The following is a 23,278-nucleotide window of genomic DNA, read 5'->3' as shown; positions in this document are numbered from 1 at the left end:
GTATTCACATGTTTATCTGCGTCCCTTGCAACGAACTTTGTACTACGAGTGTCTAACTATTGTCTCACCATTCTACTTCAGAAATTGAATAATGGCGGAGAGCCTGAAAGTCGACGATGCTTTGCAAACTGCTCAGGTACACTTTAAAATTATTTTGTCTTTTTATTCAAACGCAATTCTCGCGTAATTTTACTCAATATCATCTGACCGCTAATCGATAAGAAAAAAGTTAAATCGCACGGTAGTTTGTTAAGTTGATTGCCAGTTGATCCAATGATTGTAAACAAGTCTGAGCTTGGGGTTGCTTAGGGACAGTCAGTCACAACCGAGGGTGGGCAACGGATATTTCTACTATGATTGGTAGGAAGGTAATATATGAGTATGTAATTAAAAGATATTATAATATTTTCTGTTTTATGTTTACAGTTGTGTTTTGAAAAAGTTTTATAGAATTTTTATTTGCTCTAATATTTCAGGAAGTCGTGGACAGACTGTACGAATTTAGAGACCACTACTTCGAAAAGAACGATTTAGCTAGAGCAATTCACAAAACCAAAGATGTTGAAAAGGAAATGGAAAGAGCTCTTGGAATTCTAAACAATTTGCAAGGTAGTGCCTAAAAGTTTCATGTACTGTGAAATACTTTATTTTCGCTTGGAATTAATTTTCGCTATTTTCACTGAAATAATGATTCAGTGAAAATAAAATCCATCCGATATTTCACATTCAATTCAGAAATCCATTCAGTCAGAAATCAGTGAAAATAAATTCCATACAAAACACCTAAAGACACTTGTGTGAAGACATGATTTCTTTTCTTTCATAGACAAAGTTACTAACAAAGCTACATACCTTATGCTACAAGGTAAGACATTGAATGTTCTACCTCGGTATGACCAAGGTGCTGATGATGCCCTATCCAGAGCTGTCAAATTAGACCCTAAACTTGTGGAAGCTTGGAACCAGCTTGGTGAATGTTACTGGAAAAATAAAGATATTGAAGGTGCTAAAAACTGTTTTGTCGGAGCATTAAACCATGTGAGTCGCACATCTATGTGTATATTCCAACTGTGTTAGGAACTATAGAATTACAAAATTGTGACAGCTGCTAGAGCCAATAAATATAATATATAGAAACTAAGAGTAGGTAATCATAGTCCTTGATAATTTTTCAATATAAGCAGACGTTTTGGGCAATGTCTGAATGGAGTAAGAGGGCAAAGTAAACCTAGTCGCTACGAGGGCTCTACTAGTATTGTTTTGTTGTTTGTGACCACTCACTATATTCAGATAAACTGATGAAAGCACCAAAACATCTTGTTATATTGAATTATTACCAAGGACTGTGATTATCTACTACCATTTTCTACATCATAACTAGACAATATTATATGTTTTGTAAACTGTTGTAAGAGCATGAAGCAACTGTTCTTTTTTTGCCAGAGTATGGACAGACTGCCGTGTTTGTACTGTAAAAGTATCTCAGCTGGTATACTTTTAGTTTCAAAAACATTGGTGATTGTTTTTATTTTGCATAGTAATTGGGGCATATATAAGCTTCACTAGACAGAAAAAGTAGATTTTTTTATTCTGAATCATGTATTGAGTGTGTGGAAATATTTCTGTTCATATCCAGACGTCAATATACTTGCTTCATGTGCTTTACCAGTATGAGGTTATTACAACAATGGATCATATGCAGGAATTCCCACTAGTCTCTAAATAACTTTATTAAAGATTTTCCCTTAATTTTTTGGAGAAAAAAGTCCCAAATGCCAGCAAAACTTATTTTGTGCAATTTCCATTCTGAGTATATTACAATTTACCAGATGATTAGATTTTTTAATGCTTTAAAATGTGTCCATACAAGTAGATTTTGGTAAATTTTCAGTGAAAACTTTTCACTGTAAGTTGTATAATACCTTTCTTTGTTATCTCTAGTCAAGAAATAAGGTATCGCTTCGAAATTTATCAATGGTGCTCAGACAGTTAGGATCATCAGATGCAGAAGAAAAGAATAAAAATGTAATGGAAAGTGTTGAGATTGCTAAAGAAGCAGTACAGATGGACATTGCAGATGGTACATCATGGTGTAAGTCATTTTAATGTATCAGTAGTAGTGTAGTCATTGTTGTGCCAGTTTCATATTTGGTAGATGTGAAATCCTACCTGTGGTTGAACACCCTGCTTGTTCATGGATCATAGATTAAGTGTGCAAACTCAATGAGGTGGCTAAAGTTGCCAACTTTAAGGGAATGTTCGCAGGTTATTGTGTTTGACCAGGCTTGATTTGCAGTGATAGTGAAGTAAATAATGCCTTTATGATAGGAAAATGGTCATACACTGTCAAATGTCTCAAGGATGTACCGTAATATGGTTACTGTGGCAAAATGTATGTGCCCTTTGCATTTGAACTTCCAATTTACATATTTAAAAAGTCAGGAAAAGCAACAGTTATATTCAATGTCAGGAACTGCCACCTGGCAGAAAGTATTAATTAAACTCACTGGATTTGACCAAACTGAAAATTAAATGTTCATTTATAAGTCTGTGTCATTAAGATTCAGAAAATGATAAAAAAAATTCCAAATTTGATGAGTAATTAATAGCTTGTAAAATTTCTAAATGCTCTAACAAGTAAGATATCTCTTTATTTATTTCTGGTATAAAATATTTTTTTCTTATTTGCAGTTATTCTGGGGAATGCGTATTTATCTCTATTTTTTTCGACTGGTCAGAATCCAGCAATACTTGTACAGTGTTTACGGGCATACACGCAGGGGGTAAGTACACAGTGGGTCTGTCCTAAACTCATAGGTATTAGAATGGCTGGATGTTAGCAAGTTGTAGTTGGGTCCTGAAGTGATATAGAACATGCACAAATTAAAGCAAATGTTACATGGAAATACCGGTATGTCGACTCATAGGCCACCTGATAGCTCACTTATAATTTCTGAGTGTGTGGAGTTTTGGACCATCTGACAGCCAACTCATGTCTTCTGACTGTGTGGAATCATTGACCATCTGACTGGTCACTGGTCTGATTCTGATACATCATTGTTTTTATTATTGCAGGAAAGAGACAGTATAGCTAATTCTAATCCTGATTTACATTACAACAGATCAATAGTAAGTATATACATCTTATGTAGCTTTTGTTTGTCTTATGGGTGTGCGTTGCTTGACTTGGCTACCACAATCTTCTTGTAGGACAGTGGAGCTATTTCGATTGTCAGGTCGCTTCTATAAATATTCTTTGAAAATGAATTGAGTGTGCAAATTCATATAGACTCCAAATTAATAGAGTTTTTACAGTACCGGTATATACTAAAATAATTATGTTACTAGTATGAATTCTGTTGTGTCTGAGCATTAATAGTATAAACATATATCGTACTTTGCATGGCCATATTCCCGCCATCAGTTGGGTTGCTTAGCAACAGATGGGATTCTGGGACAGGGCTGCCATCTTTGTGAGTTCCGTTAGTTATTACACACAAGTAAACCTTGCTTGTATACCGAACCTGTTGTCTGCGTGTTTATTGGGCCCGACACCACAAATTCATCTTCCAAAACCTAAATAGTTTGTTTTGCAATTTGGTTTTACAGGCTTATAAATACCAAGAAGAGTACCAACTAGCAATAATTGGATTTTCAAGAGCTGCGGCTTTGGATCCAACTTGGTCTGAACCAAAAGAAAAACTAACACTTTTATTAGAATATTTATCAAAGGTTACTGATCTTGTGAATCAAAAGGTGAGTAACTTGGTGGTGTACGTAATTGTGGTATATAATATATGGCTGGTAGAATCTGAACTGTAGATGTAGTTCTGGTGAAATCATGGCTCACACATTGTTGTTAGAATCAAACCTTCTGGTGAAATCATGGCTCACGTATTGTTGTTAGCATCAAAACTTCTGGTGAAATTATGGCTCACATATCGTTGTTAGAATCAAACCTGGTGAAATCATGGCTCACATATTGTTAGAATCAAACCTTCTGGTGAAATTATGGCTCACATATCATTGTTAGAATCAAACCTTCTGGTGAAATCAGGGCTCCCATATCATTGTTAGAATCAAACCTTCTGGTGAAATCATGGCTCACACATTGTTGTTAGAATCAAACCTTCTGGTGAAATCATGGCTCACACATTGTTGTTAGAATCAAACCTTCTGGTGAAACCATGGCTCTCACATTGTTGTTAGAATCAAACCTTCTGGTGAAATTATGGATCACATATCATTGTTAGAATCAAACCTTCTGGTGAAATCATGGATCACACATTGTTGTTAGAATCAAACCTTCTGGTGAAACCATGGCTCTCACATTGTTGTTAGAATCAAACCTTCTGGTGAAATTATGGATCACATATCATTGTTAGAATCAAACCTTCTGGTGAAATCATGGCTCACACATTGTTGTTAGAATCAAACCTTCTGGTGAAATTATGGCTCACATATTGTTGTTAGAATCAAACCTTCTGGTGAAATCATGGCTCACACACTGTTGTTAGGATCAAACCTTCTGGTGAAATTATGGCTCACATATCATTGTTAGAATCAAACCTTCTGGTGAAATCAGGGCTCCCATATCATTGTTAGAATCAAACCTTCTGGTGAAATTATGGCTCACATATCGTTGTTTGAATCAAACCTGGTGAAAGCATGGCTCACATATCATTGTTAGAATCAAACCTTCTGGTGAAATTATGGCTCACATATCATTGTTAAGAATCAAACCTTCTGGTGAAATCATGGCTCACACATTGTTGTTAGAATCAAACCTTCTGGTGAAATCAGGGCTCCCATATCATTGTTAGAATCAAACCTTCTGGTGAAATTATGGCTCACATATCGTTGTTCGAATCAAACCTTATGAAATCATGGCTCACATATCGTTGTTAGAATCAAACCTTCTGGTGAAATTATGGCTCACATATCATTGTTAAGAATCAAACCTTCTGGTGAAATCATGGTTCACACATTGTTGTTAGAATCAAACCTTCTGGTGAAATTATGGCACATACATTGTTGTTAGAATCAAACCTTCCGGTGAAATCATGGCTCACACATTGTTGTTAGAATCAAACCTTCTGGTGAAATCATGGTTCACACATTGTTGTTAGAATCAAACCTTCTGGTGAAATCATGGCTCACACATTTTTGTTAGAATCAAACCTTCTGGTGAAATCATGGCTCACACATTGTTGTTAGAATCAAACCTTCTGGTGAAATTATGGCTCACATATTGTTGTTAGAATCAAACCTTCTGGTGAAACCATGGCTCTCACATTGTTGTTAGAATCAAACCTTCTGGTGAAATTATGGCTCACATATTGTTGTTAGAATCAAACCTTCTGGTGAAATTATGGCTCACATATTGTTGTTAGAATCAAACCTTCTGGTGAAATCATGGCTCACACATTGTTGTTAGAATCAAACCTTCTGGTGAAACCATGGCTCTCACATTGTTGTTAGAATCAAACCTTCTGGTGAAATCATGGCTCACACATTGTTGTTAGAATCAAACCTTCTGGTGAAATTATGGCTCACATATTGTTGTTAGAATCAAACCTTCTGGTGAAATCATGGCTCACACATTGTTGTTAGAATCAAACCTTCTGGTGAAACCATGGCTCTCACATTGTTGTTAGAATCAAACCTTCTGGTGAAATTATGGATCACATATCATTGTTCGAATCAAACCTTCTGGTGAAATCATGGCTCACACATTGTTAGAATCAAACCTTCTGGTGAAATCAGGGCTCCCATATCATTGTTAGAATCAAACCTTCTGGTGAAATTATGGCTCACATATCATTGTTAGAATCAAACCTTCTGGTGAAATCAGGGCTCCCATATCATTGTTAGAATCAAACCTTCTGGTGAAATCATGGCTCACACATTGTTGTTAGAATCAAACCTTCTGGTGAAATCATGGCTCACACATTGTTGTTAGAATCAAACCTTCTGGTGAAACCATGGCTCTCACATTGTTGTTAGAATCAAACCTTCTGGTGAAATTATGGATCACATATCATTGTTAGAATCAAACCTTCTGGTGAAATCATGGCTCACACATTGTTGTTAGAATCAAACCTTCTGGTGAAATTATGGATCACATATCATTGTTAGAATCAAACCTTCTGGTGAAATCATGGCTCACACATTGTTGTTAGAATCAAACCTTCTGGTGAAATTATGGCTCACATATCATTGTTAGAATCAAACCTTCTGGTGAAATCAGGGCTCCCATATCATTGTTAGAATCAAACCTTCTGGTGAAATCATGGCTCACACATGATTGCTTGAATTTATTTCATCTGGTGAAATCATGGCTTATACATGGTTGCTTGAATTTATTTCATATGGTGAAATCATGGCTCACACATGATTGCTTGAATTTATTTCATCTGGTGAAATCATGGCTCATACATGATTGCTTGATTTTATTTCATCTGGTGAAATCATGGCTCACACATGATTGCTTGAATATATTTCATCTGGTGAAATCATGGCTCACACATGATTGCTTGAATTTATTTCATCTGGTGAAATCATGGCTCACACATGATTGCTTGAATTTATTTCATCTGGTGAAATCATGGCTCACAAGTGATTGCTTGAATTTATTTCATCTGGTAAAATCATGGCTCACACATGATTGCTTAAATTTATTTCATCTGGTGAAATCATGGCTCACACATGATTGCTTGAATTTGTTTCATTTGGTGAAATCATGGCTCACACATGATTGCTTGAATTTATTTCATCTGGTGAAATCATGGCTCACACATGATTGCTTGAATTTATTTCATCTGGTGAAATCATGGCTCACACATGATTGCTTGAATTTATTTCATCTGGTGAAATCATGGCTCACACATGATTGCTTGATTTATTTCATCTGGTGAAATCATGGCTCACACATGATTGCTTGAATTTGTTTCATTTGGTGAAATTATGGCTCACTCATAGTTGCTTGAATTTATTTCATCTGGTGAAATTATGGCTCACATATCATTGTTAGAATCAAACCTTCTGGTGAAATCAGGGCTCCCATATCATTGTTAGAATCAAACCTTCTGGTGAAATCATGGCTCACACATTGTTGTTAGAATCAAACCTTCTGGTGAAATTATGGCTCACATATTGTTGTTAGAATCAAACCTTCTGGTGAAATCATGGCTCACACATTGTTGTTAGGATCAAACCTTCTGGTGAAATTATGGCTCACATATCATTGTTAGAATCAAACCTTCTGGTGAAATCAGGGCTCCCATATCATTGTTAGAATCAAACCTTCTGGTGAAATTATGGCTCACATATCGTTGTTTGAATCAAACCTTCTGGTGAAATCATGGCTCACATATCATTGTTAGAATCAAACCTTCTGGTGAAATTATGGCTCACATATCATTGTTAAGAATCAAACCTTCTGGTGAAATTGTGGCTCACACATTGTTGTTAGAATCAAACCTTCTGGTGAAATCAGGGCTCCCATATCATTGTTGGAATCAAACCTTCTGGTGAAATTATGGCTCACATATCGTTGTTCGAATCAAACCTAATGAAATCATGGCTCACATATCGTTGTTAGAATCAAACCTTCTGGTGAAATTATGGCTCACATATCATTGTTAAGAATCGAACCTTCTGGTGAAATCATGGTTCACACATTGTTGTTAGAATCAAACCTTCTGGTGAAATTATGGCACATACATTGTTGTTAGAATCAAACCTTCCAGTGAAATCATGGCTCACACATTGTTGTAAGAATCAAACCTTCTGGTGAAATCATGGTTCACACATTGTTGTTAGAATCAAACCTTCTGGTGAAATCATGGCTCACACATTTTTGTTAGAATCAAACCTTCTGGTGAAATCATGGCTCACACATTGTTGTTAGAATCAAACCTTCTGGTGAAATTATGGCTCACATATTGTTGTTAGAATCAAACCTTCTGGTGAAACCATGGCTCTCACATTGTTGTTAGAATCAAACCTTCTGGTGAAATTATGGCTCACATATTGTTGTTAGAATCAAACCTTCTGGTGAAATTATGGCTCACATATTGTTGTTAGAATCAAACCTTCTGGTGAAATCATGGCTCACACATTGTTGTTAGAATCAAACCTTCTGGTGAAATTATGGCTCACATATTGTTGTTAGAATCAAACCTTCTGGTGAAATTATGGCTCACATATTGTTGTTAGAATCAAACCTTCTGGTGAAATCATGGCTCACACATTGTTGTTAGAATCAAACCTTCTGGTGAAACCATGGCTCTCACATTGTTGTTAGAATCAAACCTTCTGGTGAAATCATGGCTCACACATTGTTGTTAGAATCAAACCTTCTGGTGAAATTATGGCTCACATATTGTTGTTAGAATCAAACCTTCTGGTGAAATCATGGCTCACACATTGTTGTTAGAATCAAACCTTCTGGTGAAACCATGGCTCTCACATTGTTGTTAGAATCAAACCTTCTGGTGAAATTATGGATCACATATCATTGTTCGAATCAAACCTTCTGGTGAAATCATGGCTCACACATTGTTGTTAGAATCAAACCTTCTGGTGAAATCAGGGCTCCCATATCATTGTTAGAATCAAACCTTCTGGTGAAATTATGGCTCACATATCGTTGTTCGAATCAAACCTAATGAAATCATGGCTCACATATCGTTGTTAGAATCAAACCTTCTGGTGAAATTATGGCTCACATATCATTGTTAAGAATCAAACCTTCTGGTGCAATCATGGTTCACACATTGTTGTTAGAATCAAACCTTCTGGTGAAATTATGGCACACACATTGTTGTTAGAATCAAACCTTCTGGTGAAATCATGGCTCACACATTGTTGTTAGAATCAAACCTTCTGGTGAAATTATGGATCACATATTGTTGTTAGAATCAAACCTTCTGGTGAAATCATGGATCTCACATTGTTGTTAGAATCAAACCTTCTGGTGAAATCATGGCTCACACATTGTTGTTAGAATCAAACCTTCTGGTGAAACCATGGCTCACACATTGTTGTTAGAATCAAACCTTCTGGTGAAATCATGGCTCACACATTGTTGTTAGAATCAAACCTTCTGGTGAAATTATGGATCACATATTGTTGTTAGAATCAAACCTTCTGGTGAAATCATGGATCTCACATTGTTGTTAGAATCAAACCTTCTGGTGAAATCATGGCTCACACATTATTGTTAGAATCAAACCTTCTGGTGAAACCATGGCTCACACATTGTTGTTAGAATCAAACCTTCTGGTGAAATTATGGCTCCCATATCATTGTTAGAATCAAACCTTCTGGTGAAATTATGGATCACATATTGTTGTTAGAATCAAACCTTCTGGTGAAATCATGGCTCACACATGATTGCTTGAATTTATTTCATCTGGTGAAATCATGGCTCACAAGTGATTGCTTGAATTTATTTCATCTGGTGAAATCATGGCTCAAACATGATTGCTTGAATTTATTTCATCTGGTGAAATCATGGCTTATACATGATTGCTTGAATTTATTTCATCTGGTGAAATCATGGCTCACACATGATTGCTTGAATTTATTTCATCTGGTGAAATCATGGCTTATACATAGTTGCTTGAATTGATTTCATCTGGTGAAATCATGGCTTATACATAGTTGCTTGAATTGATTTCATCTGGTGAAATCATGGCTCACTCATAGTTGCTTGAATTGATTTCATCTGGTGAAATCATGGCTCACTCATAGTTGCTTGAATATAATGTATAATAACCATGAGTACTTTCAAGTAAACCCATGTGCCTTTTGAGCATAACCAATGGTATAACTGTTGGCATATTTTATATCTATATAGCATAGCCATTGACAAATTATATAGGAACTTGGATAAATACGTTATGTACTGTAAATTGCTTTAATTTCGTGGGAGAAAAGATTTCTAACAGTGAAAATTTGTCAGAGGTTCTTCGACATGAAGTGGTTGTGACTTCCAATAAATGTTATCTTCAAAAATGAAATCAATGAAATTCCTAGCAGCAAAATTAAACTCTTTACACTATCCATGTTGAGATACATGTCTATGATGAGGTACTTATCTATGATGACTCTAATTTATGTTGATACTAGACAAGCCAATTATTCACTCCCAATTACTAACTATGCTTTTGGTCCATATTAATTTATTTTTGGCATGAATAACATTTCCCCTAATTCCAACGAGGACTATGATAATAAGGGAAAATCATATGTTTAGTCAGTATTCTGCCATGGTTTGACTTGTTGTACAACATGCCTGCAGGCTTTCGTACTTTAAGACTGTTTCCCGTCTGCCATGTTATTTATATCCAACCCAAATTAGAGGTTTCATTTGTAGGATATGCAGGGTTTTGTCTCCCATCTGCCATGTTATTTAAATCCAACTTTAGAGGTCTTGTTTGTAAGATGTACATGTCCAGACTCAGCCACATATACTAAGGCTGAATTCATTGTTTTTGTATAAATTTAAATAAATTACAATGATTTACTAAAGTATTTAGGCAGAAAGTTCGCAAACTTACCCCTTAATTTGCCAAAAACTTTACATTTTACTAAGCAGATGGTATACAATTTTACTTCCCTAAACACTATTAGTGATCACTGTAAAATACTTAAATTTTCGCTTGAAATTTATTTCTTTTTTATCGTTGAAGGGAAGAGTCAGTGAAAATATAATCCAGCGAATATATTTTTTTTTCTATGTTTTACATTCAACTCATCAAAAATCTGTAAAAATAAAATCTATACAAAACACTTGATAAGTCTTTTCAGCGAAAATTAATTCCAGCTAAAATAAAGTATTTCACAGTACCAGTATGATGTGACTTGAACAGTTACATTTTGTAACGAAATATTCAAAATTTGTGCAATATATTAATATTTTTAGATGTTTGGGGGTTTGTAGCATTAATGTAATACATGTACTGTAAAATACTTCATTTTAGCTATAATTTAAAGCAGGGGAGTTGTCACCTGCGCATGCGTCATCGCTTGGGACTCTCGCATATGCAGGTGACGACCCTCTCACTTTAATTGTTTTTAGTTTGTTCATATTTGGAAAATAGTCCACATGTTTTAAATTTCTAATTTTATTTTATACTACAACAGGGAAAACTGAAGTCTAAGCGATTAAAACAGCTCATGAAATCAATGAATGACAAAGATCTCGGACCTTACGGTGGTGGATCATACACCAGTAGTAAAGGTGACACGGTGGAATTACAACATGTCACACTAGTACAGTTAATTCCTGGTGTCAACCACAAGAAAGTTGTACTGGGAAAAGTTGTTTGTAGTGTTGCCATTGAGGAGCCGATACCATTGTGAGTATAAGTATTCTTTTGAAAAGATTTAATCAAATCATATTTCAATTTTTATGAATTCAATAATTGAGAAATGACGTGCAAGCCAAACATTCAATAGTACAAAGTGTTAACTTGCTTGAATCAGAGAAAGTCATCACTTTTTATTGCTGTATCAACTGGTTGTTTAGACATAAAATCATGACAACTTGTTAATCTGCATGAAATAAATAATCATCTAATAAAACAACAAGCATTGATTTTTTTTGACTAGCACCTTCGCCATGGTTGATTCTGAAGGTACCTGTTTTGCCGTAACTTTGTATAACATTGCCCCAGGCTATGGTGTTATTATTGGAGATTCTGTAGCTATACCTGAACCTAATGCACAGGAAAACAAAGTGGAACATGAAGGAAAAGTAAGTACCTCACTTTTAACTCTCTGAGTGCCAAAATCTATATTGTCACAATTCACAAATTAAAACCCCCATTTTTTTCAAAAAATGTGATCCCGTCCTGTAGCTAATAGGAAATTATGTACATTTGGTTCAAAATTAGCAAAAAAAAAATTCTAGGAAAATACTTAAAATAAAGCAAAAATTATGGTGTTCAATGGGGTGAGAAAATTAGTGGAAGTTTCTCTCTATAAACCTTATTTTTAAAATAATGCTACCGATCTTAGAAATTTCACATTATCATCTTTCCCAAATAAGTAGAATGCATGAAACCTTAACTGCAAAGTTACTACACACTGTAATTTATATAGCTAATCACATGTTTGTTTATTCTTGTATTACAGACCTATAAGTATTATAGTATTAGAGTTGAAACTCCTATTGTCATTGTAGTAAATGGCAAGAAACTGGGGATAGACAAACAAGCGCCCTCAGTGCTGGGAGTCAGTGCAAAGAGTGAATAAAGGGAAACCTGTTTTACAAGCATCAACCAACATCAGTACCGATCTCGACTCACCTACAACCTAACTTCACGTTCAACAATACTATTCAACTCATAAATTTTCTATATACATGTCATTTTCTTGAGACATATCAGTGATGCAAATGGTCAAATGAAATGTGGATTTATTTTTTTTAAAAAAAGATATTTATTTTTAAGTATAACTGTAAATATTCAGCAGCTGACCACACAATATTTTTGTTTGTCTCGCTTGTTAAGGCTTCATTGTAATTGGATGATTGACTTTTTTAATTTATACAAGCTAGTTGAAATGGGTATATTTCAAAAACAAGTTGAAATAATTAAAATAGAAGACAAGATTGAGTTTCTAACATTGTCACTTATTAACTAAAGTAGTAAAGTTGTACAATGTGCATGACGATTAATTTATTTTATACTTTTATAAATTAAAATGAACATTCAAGCAGAGTCCTTCTATAGTTTATAGAGGGACTGTGATTTGAGCAATGACAAATGTTTTTTTTTTTAAAAGCCTCATTTGCATAATTTCATTTTTAAGGTCCTGCACTGTACCATGTTCAAATATAGATGTTTGCAAATGATGAATGTTTTCACTTTGGTTTCGTCGTTGGCATCATTTCATGCATTCAAAAAAAGTCTGTTACACTTGTGATCAGAATGTCAAATTTAGCTCAAAGTCTGGTGTAAGAATTTATACAGGTGCTTAAAAGGCTGTCAATATTTTAGGAATGTCTACATACACGCTCATCATCTGGTAGCTGACCTACTTATTTCTTTGATCCATTCAAAGACTCAGATGCAGAGAATTTCCTAAAAATTATGGTTGTAAACTAAATTTGGCTTACTGGGTGTAGATGTAAAGACAATGAAATGTTGGCTTTACGGTTAGGGTAAATTGAGCTTAATGTTAGCCAAACACTGCTAGTATAAATGTTTTATTCCTATTTTTGGGAGAGCAACCTGAAAATTGAATTTCTAATTTGCGTTATTTTAACACGTGTGTTGTATAGTGTAGGACAATCTGATTAAAATCTGATGTAGTGTACGGGCTTTAATTATTTTGGCTATAAACTTATTTTAATTTTATTTTTTATTACTTTTGTTATTAATGCCCTTTTATTTTATTTTATTATTTTACTTTGATTTTGTGATTTTTTTTTAATTCCGCCCTACCTACATCTGACCCGATGCCTATGTAACGAGATTTCAACGAGACCCACTATCGACGATTTTAGTCAACGAATCACAGACCTCCTTCTATTGCGCACATGATGACGTCACCGGGCTGAGTCAGGTGGCAAACACACTCAAATAAAATGGCGGATTATACCGACGTTGACAGAGAATAACACGGCTTTACGGTAAGTTTATCATTGTCAAATGCAACAAAAGTCATTTTTATGTTAATATTGGGGCTTGAATGGTTCGACTTTAGATCGTTATTTTGCATAGTTATTCTGGGAGTGACGATTTTGTTTCCACCGTTTCGACCGAACACCAGTGTCTTTTTCCAGTCGCCTGCCCTGGAGCGGGTGATGTTTTGTTGAAGATCGGGCCAACATCGTCTACGGTATTGAAGCCGTAGCTGTAAATATTCATCAAATTGTATCAACATTTTGTACATTACATGTATACAATAACTCTTTATTAAAGTAATTGAGCTGATTTGGACTGGAATCGGGCCAACATCGTCTACGGTATTGAAGCCGTAGCTGTAAATATTCATCAAATTGTATCAACATTTTGTACATTATACAATAACTCTTTATTAAAGTAATTGAGCTGATTTGGACTGGAATAAAATATTTTTTATTGGAACACATCGCAATTGATCAGGAAATATTTTTTGGCTCCAATTTTCTGCGTCGATGCCGTGGGCCGGTGACCGTTATACAATTTAAAATCAGTTTGCAGTGTTCTAATCATTACGATTTCCTTATTTTTTTGCTTCCATTCTAGATAATTATGCTCAGTGATGTAAAATTGAAGGGATGACTGAAGGAACGAACCTTGGCTGGCGAAGATGTATCTGGAAGTGTACACATTTGTTGGAAGTGAAACAAATATTCAATGTAATGACAAAAATTGTAAAATGCAAATAAAAATTTACTAGCAATTTTCTATTAATGGTTTATTCAAGTGGGCAAAATATAATGTACAGAAAGATTGCCCGTAGAGTATCGCTACACTGAAAAGTAACCGACAGCCTGTATAAAAGGGGGGTTGTGATTGGCTGTTACTTACGCGAGATTTGAACGGAACTTACATAGGTGTCGGATCAGATGTAGGTAGGGCGGAATTAAAAAAAAATCACAAAATCAAAGTAAAATAATAAAATAAAATAAAAGGGCATTAATAACAAAAGTAATAAAAAATAAAATTAAAATAAGTTTATAGCCAAAATAATTAAAGCCTGTACACTACATCAGATTTTAATCAGATTGAGTGTAGGAGAAACGGGTTAACTATCATTTAAATAAGGTAAAACTTTATATTTCGTATTTGTTGACATGGGGATGCCAGGGATAGTGTAACCTGTGGTGTGGTCCAGTGTTGCTACTCAAATAATACATGTATATCAAACCATACACTAATATATTTATTAATATGACACTGTGTACAAAGTTATCTTGCTACTTAGTAACACTATTTTTACAGTAGATAACACTCAAGGGTTTTACTAGAAAACTGTAATTGTATAATTTACATTTTCATATGCCATTGTCACACTCGAGGGCCAGCTTGTTGGGATTTTGCCAACCACTGTGATACAACTTATCTTAGAGGGAGGTGAAACCGGTAAATTTAATTCAACCCTTTGAGCTCTATTAAAGTCACCTTTCATAAAAAGCATCCTTATAATTTATCCCATATTTTCTTCATATTTTGATCAAGATCTGTAACCAATGAGAAATTGAGTCCATCTGGTTCAAAATTAACAAAGAAATTATAAAAATTCATAAAAATGTGCAAAAACTGCATCACAATTTTGTCGGGGGAAAATTTATATGCAAAAAGATAAATATGCAACACATTTATACATTGTCTGTATAAAAACAAGTTCAAAGTGAACCATTGATCAAACTGGTTGTCGGAACTCTATCGAATTCTATCATCTGCAAGATACCACTCCTGTCCAACACCTGTTGTGTCTAGGCTACATTTTAAGAGGGGGTGTCAATGTTCTTATATAAACTGGGCTTAATCAAACAACATCTAGCAGCATGAAATGGTTCCTTCTCCGTTGATCCCCTATACTTTGTAATAGCAAGCAAGAATATCTAGTATTCAAGACAAATGAAGTTGCTGGATTTAATTACACATTGTCAAGTTGAGTTCTTGTTAATATATCTCTATTTTTTCTGAAAAATATAAATGCGGTTTTTCCCACATTGGGGACCATTTTCTCGCACTGCAAGATCTGCTTTCTCACATGAATACAGAAGTAGGATGCTTCAAGTTCCAGCATGATTTTTCATTTATGTAACTTTCTTTCTGACAGCTCTGACTTTCTGTTTCGTTGATGTCTGTTGTGAACCTGGCCTAGCTTGCGTGGGATCATAATCAAATGTCTGTGGTATTGCTCCCGTGCCGGCTTGCTTGAAGCCCCTTTCCAGGAACTTTTCCCGCTGTTCTATCTCCTGCTGCATCTGTGCATTCTTCCACCCTAGAAGACAATAATGACATTACTGTAATGAAGTAGTACCCTCAAGTACAGACCTTTTTTAGCACGACAGTTTTACCATCAGTCAATGGGATTCATGAAATATCATACCTGACTTTAGATTTTTGACAAAGCCTTCAGGTTTTGTCGTTTCTCCTGGCGCATGTACAATCCTTTCTGGTATATTGAAGTATGCTCTAACGTTGGGGTTTTTTAAAAGTGCAACCTGACCAAGTGATATGAAATTGGATGTCAACCAGTAGCAGAAGACGGACTGTGAATTAAAAAAAAACATTTTATTAGAACCGTATGCGCTTCTAATAGATTGAAGGGGAGCTGAGGTTTGGCTTTTGTCACTCTGAAGTGACAACGTGATTTTTCATTTGAGATTTCAAGAAACTTAACATGAATCGTTATGGCATTCATATGCACAACACCTCACCATGTTTAAACTTTTAAATTGTCAGTTAACAAGGTCTTTCATAGTAGCACTTCTATGGGGATTGACGGACTAGAATGAATGCATTCAATTATTAGTGTTCACTGATGACATCATTGAATGGCCCTCTAGAGGTGAAATGATGCCAGGTAAAGCGGACGTTTGTCGTCTGCTTCATAGACCGTTTTATACCCAATATTTAGGGCATTTCGCAGCACATACAAGTTGTTTTTATCGACAGAATTCATTCATAGATCTCAAATTTCATGTACAGAGCGACAAAAGCCACACCTGCTCCCCTTTAAATACAGAATTCCCTGATATTAAAAATGGACATTCCCCAATTTGATCAGCTTTTGTGTATGCGATATTTCATCTATTTGAAAAATGCGTTTCCTTTGCCAAAAATGTAATTTATTCGCAACATATCCAGAAGTTCTGTTAGGGAAACTGAGAAAGTAACTATAAAAATAAATAAAAATTTATACATGTGGAAAAAAATAAAACTGTAAAACCATGCTTGGAATTTTTGTAATTTGATGAGTTAATTAAAGTCATCATGACATGTTACTTTTACGACCACAGTAAAATTTACCATGACTCACAAAAATTTGTCTTTAAAAAGTAAAATTTACAGTTTACAATAATATAATGTATATGCACAATATACTATTCAAACAAGTCATTGATAATGACATAGTCCCTGTCATGTTTTTAGTGACTTTGTCAAACAATGAAAAGCATAGTCAGATTATGTTTAAATATTGTGATAGTATTTAGAATATTAACTACAAATGAGCATGAAACGGCTATAAAGACTGAGTTTGAATGGAATTGGATCAGGGCATGCCCCAGAAACTGTTAATGACCAATGTCCAAGTGTTGATTTTTAGGTCAATTAATGGCTGTCAGTTGAAGGTCAACAAAGTAAAACAAAGCGATATTCACATGTATCATGACTTGTGATATACCAACAAATCGGTCCAGGCATGCACAAGATATGATGGACACAACAATCATCTCTGTAAAATGAGAACAGTTGTAGAAAACAAAATAGCCAGTCCGCCATTTTGAATCATATCACGAAAAAATGACGTGCTTCAGTAACCTACCATGACTAATGTCAGTGCCAAGTTTGAATGAAATCAGTCAAGGCATGTCCAAGAAACGGTTAATGACATGTCCAAATGTTGATTTTTGGTGTTTTGTGGGACAAAAATGGCCGTCAGTCGGTCAAAGGTCGCATGATGGACATCACCAAAGACGGCCCATATAAGTTACACCACCTACATACGGTAACCACTTGTGTTTTGGGGGTATTAGTAAAATATGTATTGCTTGAATGTCATCTTACCGCTGGCATAGATGCTGTGAAAGGTAATATTACAAATGGTAAAATCCTCATCACTGTTTTCATGTTCTGCATCTGTGGATTCTGCACACCAGTCTCACCGCCAAGCTGTAAATATCGGTGGTGAGTGAAACATGTCAGCAAATGAATTACAAAGTGAAAACAAAAAGTTGGGTTTCCATGGAAACAACTTTTCATAGCATCCACCCCACGTTGGAGGCTATTTTTAATTGAAAAATAGTCAAAATGTATACACACGAGATTCATACTAAAAGCGTGGCTTCACAATCCCAGGGATTGCACCAGGACATCATGGGAAATGTAATTGTCATGGTCCGCCCAGTTGTTTGCTTGGTACACAGCTGTTATCATTTCACCCAAATACAAACTGAAAGCTAACATCATCATGCATTACCCTATTATCAGATTTGAAAGGACTCATTGAATAGCATTTTCAACACTCATGTGGCCCACGCAATCCTTTGAAAGCAGTCATTTTAAGCAGTCAAAAAAACTGTTTGAATCATGCTTTCTCGTTGCTTTTATGTGGAAATCACACTGACATTGCTTCAAACTTGTAAATTAACATCGAAAATGTATCGCAGATATATTCATGTTTGTGTGCGATATGAAAATAACGCACCACGGGCGTTAAGATAGTCAAAAAGAGTGATTTTGCAGAGCACCCTTGAGTGTCATTTGCATACCAAAAACTGGCGGCCATCTTTCCTTTTTTACACCCAGAGCCGTGGTTTAATAATAACAGTTTTTGGCACAGTAGACATCAGGAGTGATAATTCACATTTTAAATGTTGAATAATGTGCGACATTCAAGTTTGTATATTCACCTCAATTATACACAGCATTGATAGTGTAGCAATAGCAGGCATAATGTAGTAAGGGTCGGCTATGGTGAGATCAGTAAACCAATATAAACCACCAGTTTGCATACTCTCCACAGGCAATGCCGCCATTTTCCTCAGACCAATGAAGAAAGAAATAAAGATAGGAGCCTGGATAATGAATGAGAAGATATTGAAAGTTAAATGTACATGTATATCAGTTCAGGATTTCTTTAAAATGACAAGCTTTTAATAAAAAACAAGATTTTTGTAATGGTTTACTATTTTGATGACATGTAAAAGCTAAAAAACAAGAAACCCATCAGAAAAGGCAGATATGATATTTATGCATTTTTAATGTAATTAAAATATGTTAATCAGATCTCGTGTACAATGTATTTTAAAACCACTAGCTGAATGTCTCTATCTGCAATAGTACTTCAGACAGACAGACAGACAGACAGACTCTGAAGTTCAAGCCTGGCAGTGTTACAATCTGATCTTTGATCTTGACTTTGCTTTACCATTCACAAGTTAGATATAAATAAATAAATAGCATATTTTTGGTGATGCAATTGTTGGAATTTGAATGCCAGAGTTTATAGAAAATCTTAAAGTTATAATCAGCAAGAAGATCTGACAAAATAGACAAATAGACAAATATGTCAAAATTTCCCTTCATTTGATACACTCACCTGTACTAACGGTACCAACATATTTTTCATTGGGTTCACCCCATGCTTTTTCATAAACATCTGCAACTCATTAGTTGCCCGGGCAACTGAAATGATATAAATCAACATGCAATTATCAACACCTCGCAATGAGCTCTGAAATGCAATGGTGCAATTGACTAGTCCCCTCTCCTGACCCAATCCTCAGATTTTAAAAGGACACCCCTCAACTGAAATATATGTCAAGGACACACATAATCTTATAATCACTTCAATGAAACTGAAATTCATTCAAAATTGAAAATGTCTTAAAAATGTTTTTGGGCTTTCCGTTAGGCATGCTTTGCTTGAAACACCTAGAACATAACTGTGATCCAACAAATTATGTGGGAAAAAAACAGAAGCATTTAGAGTTCACCCACCATGGAGCACATGTTCAAATTTGAAACATGACACATTGCAACAACCACCACCATCCTTTTAAAAAAACGAAAAAACTTACTTTCTAACTGGCTTCCTGAAGATCTAATTTCATTCATTTTATTGGTCAATCTCTGTACTGTCGGCATAACATTATTCAGTTTGACTGCATTTCTTTGACCTCTAATAACGACGGGGAAGATGAGAAACCTGGCAATTACCGTACCTGCATTTGTAAGTAAAAACAATTGAAGATAATCAGCTGGTAGAACAAAATTAACTATTGTCTGTTGTTTATAAATGATTAAAGAAAAAAGAGTTATTTGTATTTATTTATATTTAAATATTGGATTTAGCAAAATGTTTTTTTTTATTATGATCGTCATAAGCGTATTCAATTTATTCGGCTGAAGCCTCAACATTAACCCTTGGCAGACTTCACCACGATTTACTGTATGTCACACGCCCTCAAACGATTATATGATTTACTTCGGCTCATTTGCATCACCCAATCAGAACTCACGAAAGAAACTACACATTACTTGGTAAAATTAAAATGGCAGAATCAAATAAACGTAATACTAGCCTTTTATCCGAACAAACTTACTGATCATCAAAAAAAAGCGCTTAGTGCTGTATCTGAGGAAAATGACGTGTCGAGGGACTGTGTTACAACAAAGACCGAATCGGGCAAGTCGATCATCAGTTTCAACAGTTTTGTCAGTTTACTAAAACACAGTTTGCACAGATATTTAGACATTCTATTGTCCTCACTCACTTGCCAACAAACATTTTTCAACATTGGAATAAAAAATTTTAGAAACGTGTCAACAAATATAGACCTTCTGTTTTTGACTATGGGTGAATCATCGCAAAGCCTACACGCCGCCATTGTTTTAATCTGTGATGAGCTCCCCGATCTTCACATTTATGATACAGCAACTCTGATTGGTGGCGCCAGCTCTTTGACGCACCCAATCAATTGACTCAACTTAGCTGCAGTGAAATACAGCTTTTCCTAACTCAATCACGCACGGGTTCATGGGCCGGTTATGAATAGCCGACTGTAGCGAAACTGTGCGATTCGAACAATGAAGCGCATTGTGGTTCTAATTCACAAATTATGGTATTTGCCACTTACCTACAACAATTGCACTCCACCACGGTAAATGAAGATTTATATGTAAAAACTCTAAACAATTCTGTATCGCACCAACAGGTGTGAAATTTCCAAGACCTAGTTCTGAGAAGGGTACTTCTTGTACTTTCTGGACTATTTCTGTTACTTCTGGTGTTACTGATTGCGCCACAACAGTACTGGAAGGGTCGATTTGTGAAAGCTAGAAAACACAATGATTAAATTTGAAGTTTAATAGCAATCATGTGCCTGTCAAATATCTATCATCCACCAAAAATATGTTTAAATAAGTTGTTTCATCTCAAAACAATAATGCTGATCATCCGTATCCTTATTTAAATATAGGATTCATATGTTTTATTCATACCGGTATTCCAAATAAGGCCTTACGAGTGTTTTATGCAGGAATGTATCAGTATTCATATACTTAAAATTGTGATGGAAATAACCAAAATTACAGTTTGACTTTGAAACCATATTTTTGACATGCTCCGGGCCTTAATGATTAAATATTTACTTACTATAGTCTGTAAGGTCATGTTACTCGGCAGTTGTCCGAATGGTAATTTTACTTGTCCAGGGGCTATAGGACTACCCTTAGTGTCCAGCCATGTGCTCAGAAAGTTTTAGTTTGTTGTCAGCAGTAATGCCAAGTACTTTTCACTAGACACTGCTTCCAACACACAAGTATGACCACAGGCAATGAAGAAGGAATTGAAAACATTATTGTTGATTTCTTTTTTACTATCAGTGTAGGAGAACTTTAAATTTGAAGGCTATTGACTGCCTGAGATGCTCCAGCTACAAATTAACACAGTCTTTTCTGAAAAGCCTACACGAAGAGTCAAAATGAATGAGCAAAAAATGGCATCACCATATGATGTGTTTACTATATTACTGTATATTACAATTTAAAAATTGATAGAACATAACAGAATCGTGTACAGTGAAAATATAACTGCATACCTTCTCTGTAACATCTGCTACTGGTTGTGTTTGGGTATGTGTTGTACTGCTATTATGTCTTATGACTGATGTTGTACTTAGTATCTTCCAGTGATGCCTGGTAAGCTTGGTGCATAAACTATATTTGTTATTATTCCCATGTATCAATACATGATGTGTCCTCCATGAATGCTGGTTTCTTAAAATCTGTAAAAAAAAAATAGTCACATTCAGTGCTCCATGTTGTGTTCGGTATGGGCATACAGTGTAGATATAGTCTATAATACGGGTCAAATCGATGTATGTAAATAATGTAATATACATGTTTACACATAATTCTAATGTGAATTGCAAGAAACTAATAGCACACTCATTAGACATCTTGAATCCCACAAGCATGCATGAACTAATAACACTTCCACGTTATAAGTTATCGTCAGTTCCATTTTGGGTAAACAGTTAACTGCTCAGCTGCACTCACTTGCCAAGCATATTACCTATCTACAGGTTGTTCTGGTGTATATTTATGCTATTTCATGCTAATTCAAATGAAAGCCAGTTCTTATGACATTGTTGACACTTTTGTTGAATGAAGGGTTCCCCATTTGATAACTGGTTGTGAATAATAATAATCATAACCATTATTGATATCGTATCCGCTATGGGATTTGGACAAAAATACGATTTCTATATTCTGTATTCACCATTGGCTGCAAATTGTCTTTATTGTTTTTGATTTGTTTTATATTTTTAGAAAAGTTTTTATTTTTTGTTTTCCTTTTTAGATTGTAGTTTTTTAATTTCTTTCTGTAAGACCCTTTTTATCCTTTCCTAAGGATTTTATGCGTCTAATAAAAAAAATAATAAAGACATAAGTACAGTATAAAATACATAAGGAATGAAGACAAAATAAATAGTAATACCGGTAGTGTGATAACTTTAAGACCATGTACAAAATCAAAAGTTTTTGCGAGATAATAATTTGTCTGCATTTTTAAAGTCACTGCTGACACGGACATACTAACGTGATCTTCTCACCACGTGCACTACTGTTCGTCATGATCACACTCTAAGACGAACCTGAAAGTAATCATTTGCTGAATGACAATTTTCGATCGGCTTACAACCTAATCGATTTACAACCTAGTGGACGTTGCATCGCAATCGCAGTACGACTAATTATGACGATTTCTGCTGCTAAAATTATCATTTCATAGGTTATGTACTCACTATTTTTGCTTGAGCCCGTTTCACCAAGCACCGTGAAAAACAAGTTGGCCCACGCCAGGTTATGAGGGCAGCCATTTTTATCCTCAGACGAAAATGAATCACTAGTGTTACGTTAGTAAATGGTGTATTCAAATTAATTGCAGATGCTATTCTCAGGATAAGGACACAGTTAAAATGCTAATAGTACGATAATTAAAAATGAATTATATGATTCTTGTATAGCAACTGTCGTTCATCGAGTTGAATACATTAAAAAATATAAAAGTATTATAATCAAATGAGACGAAA

General features: G+C 35.1%; 2 protein-coding genes across 2 annotated transcripts; one reads left to right on the top strand and one right to left on the bottom strand.

Annotated features, from left to right (window-relative positions):
* Window positions 1–64: 64 nt before the first annotated feature.
* Window positions 65–12,625, top strand: LOC100370957 (tetratricopeptide repeat protein 5-like). The gene is made up of 10 exons (XM_002735253.4): window positions 65–136; window positions 477–609; window positions 827–1,038; window positions 1,942–2,092; window positions 2,692–2,783; window positions 3,076–3,129; window positions 3,610–3,756; window positions 11,155–11,369; window positions 11,623–11,767; window positions 12,148–12,625. Exons 1-10 carry the CDS (start codon window positions 92–94, stop codon window positions 12,265–12,267), a joined length of 1,314 nt encoding a protein of 437 aa, XP_002735299.1. The 5' UTR covers window positions 65–91; the 3' UTR covers window positions 12,268–12,625.
* Window positions 12,626–14,865: 2,240 nt separating this feature from the next.
* LOC100370806 (mitochondrial inner membrane protein OXA1L-like) lies at window positions 14,866–23,079 on the bottom strand. Its single transcript, XM_006817084.3, has 9 exons — window positions 22,991–23,079; window positions 21,782–21,967; window positions 20,819–21,017; window positions 19,760–19,903; window positions 19,279–19,364; window positions 18,590–18,754; window positions 17,745–17,849; window positions 16,063–16,225; window positions 14,866–15,954 (listed from the first exon to the last, which is right to left on the bottom strand). Exons 1-9 carry the CDS (start codon window positions 23,063–23,065, stop codon window positions 15,767–15,769), a joined length of 1,311 nt encoding a protein of 436 aa, XP_006817147.1. The 5' UTR covers window positions 23,066–23,079; the 3' UTR covers window positions 14,866–15,766.
* Window positions 23,080–23,278: the final 199 nt, after the last annotated feature.

This window comes from Saccoglossus kowalevskii, chromosome 6, assembly GCF_978046115.1.
Source record: "Saccoglossus kowalevskii chromosome 6, keSacKowa6.1, whole genome shotgun sequence".
NCBI classification, from domain to species: Eukaryota; Metazoa; Hemichordata; class Enteropneusta; family Harrimaniidae; genus Saccoglossus; species Saccoglossus kowalevskii.
The sequence above is the reverse complement of the archived record's forward strand: the minus strand, read 5'-3'. Positions and strand labels throughout refer to the sequence as shown.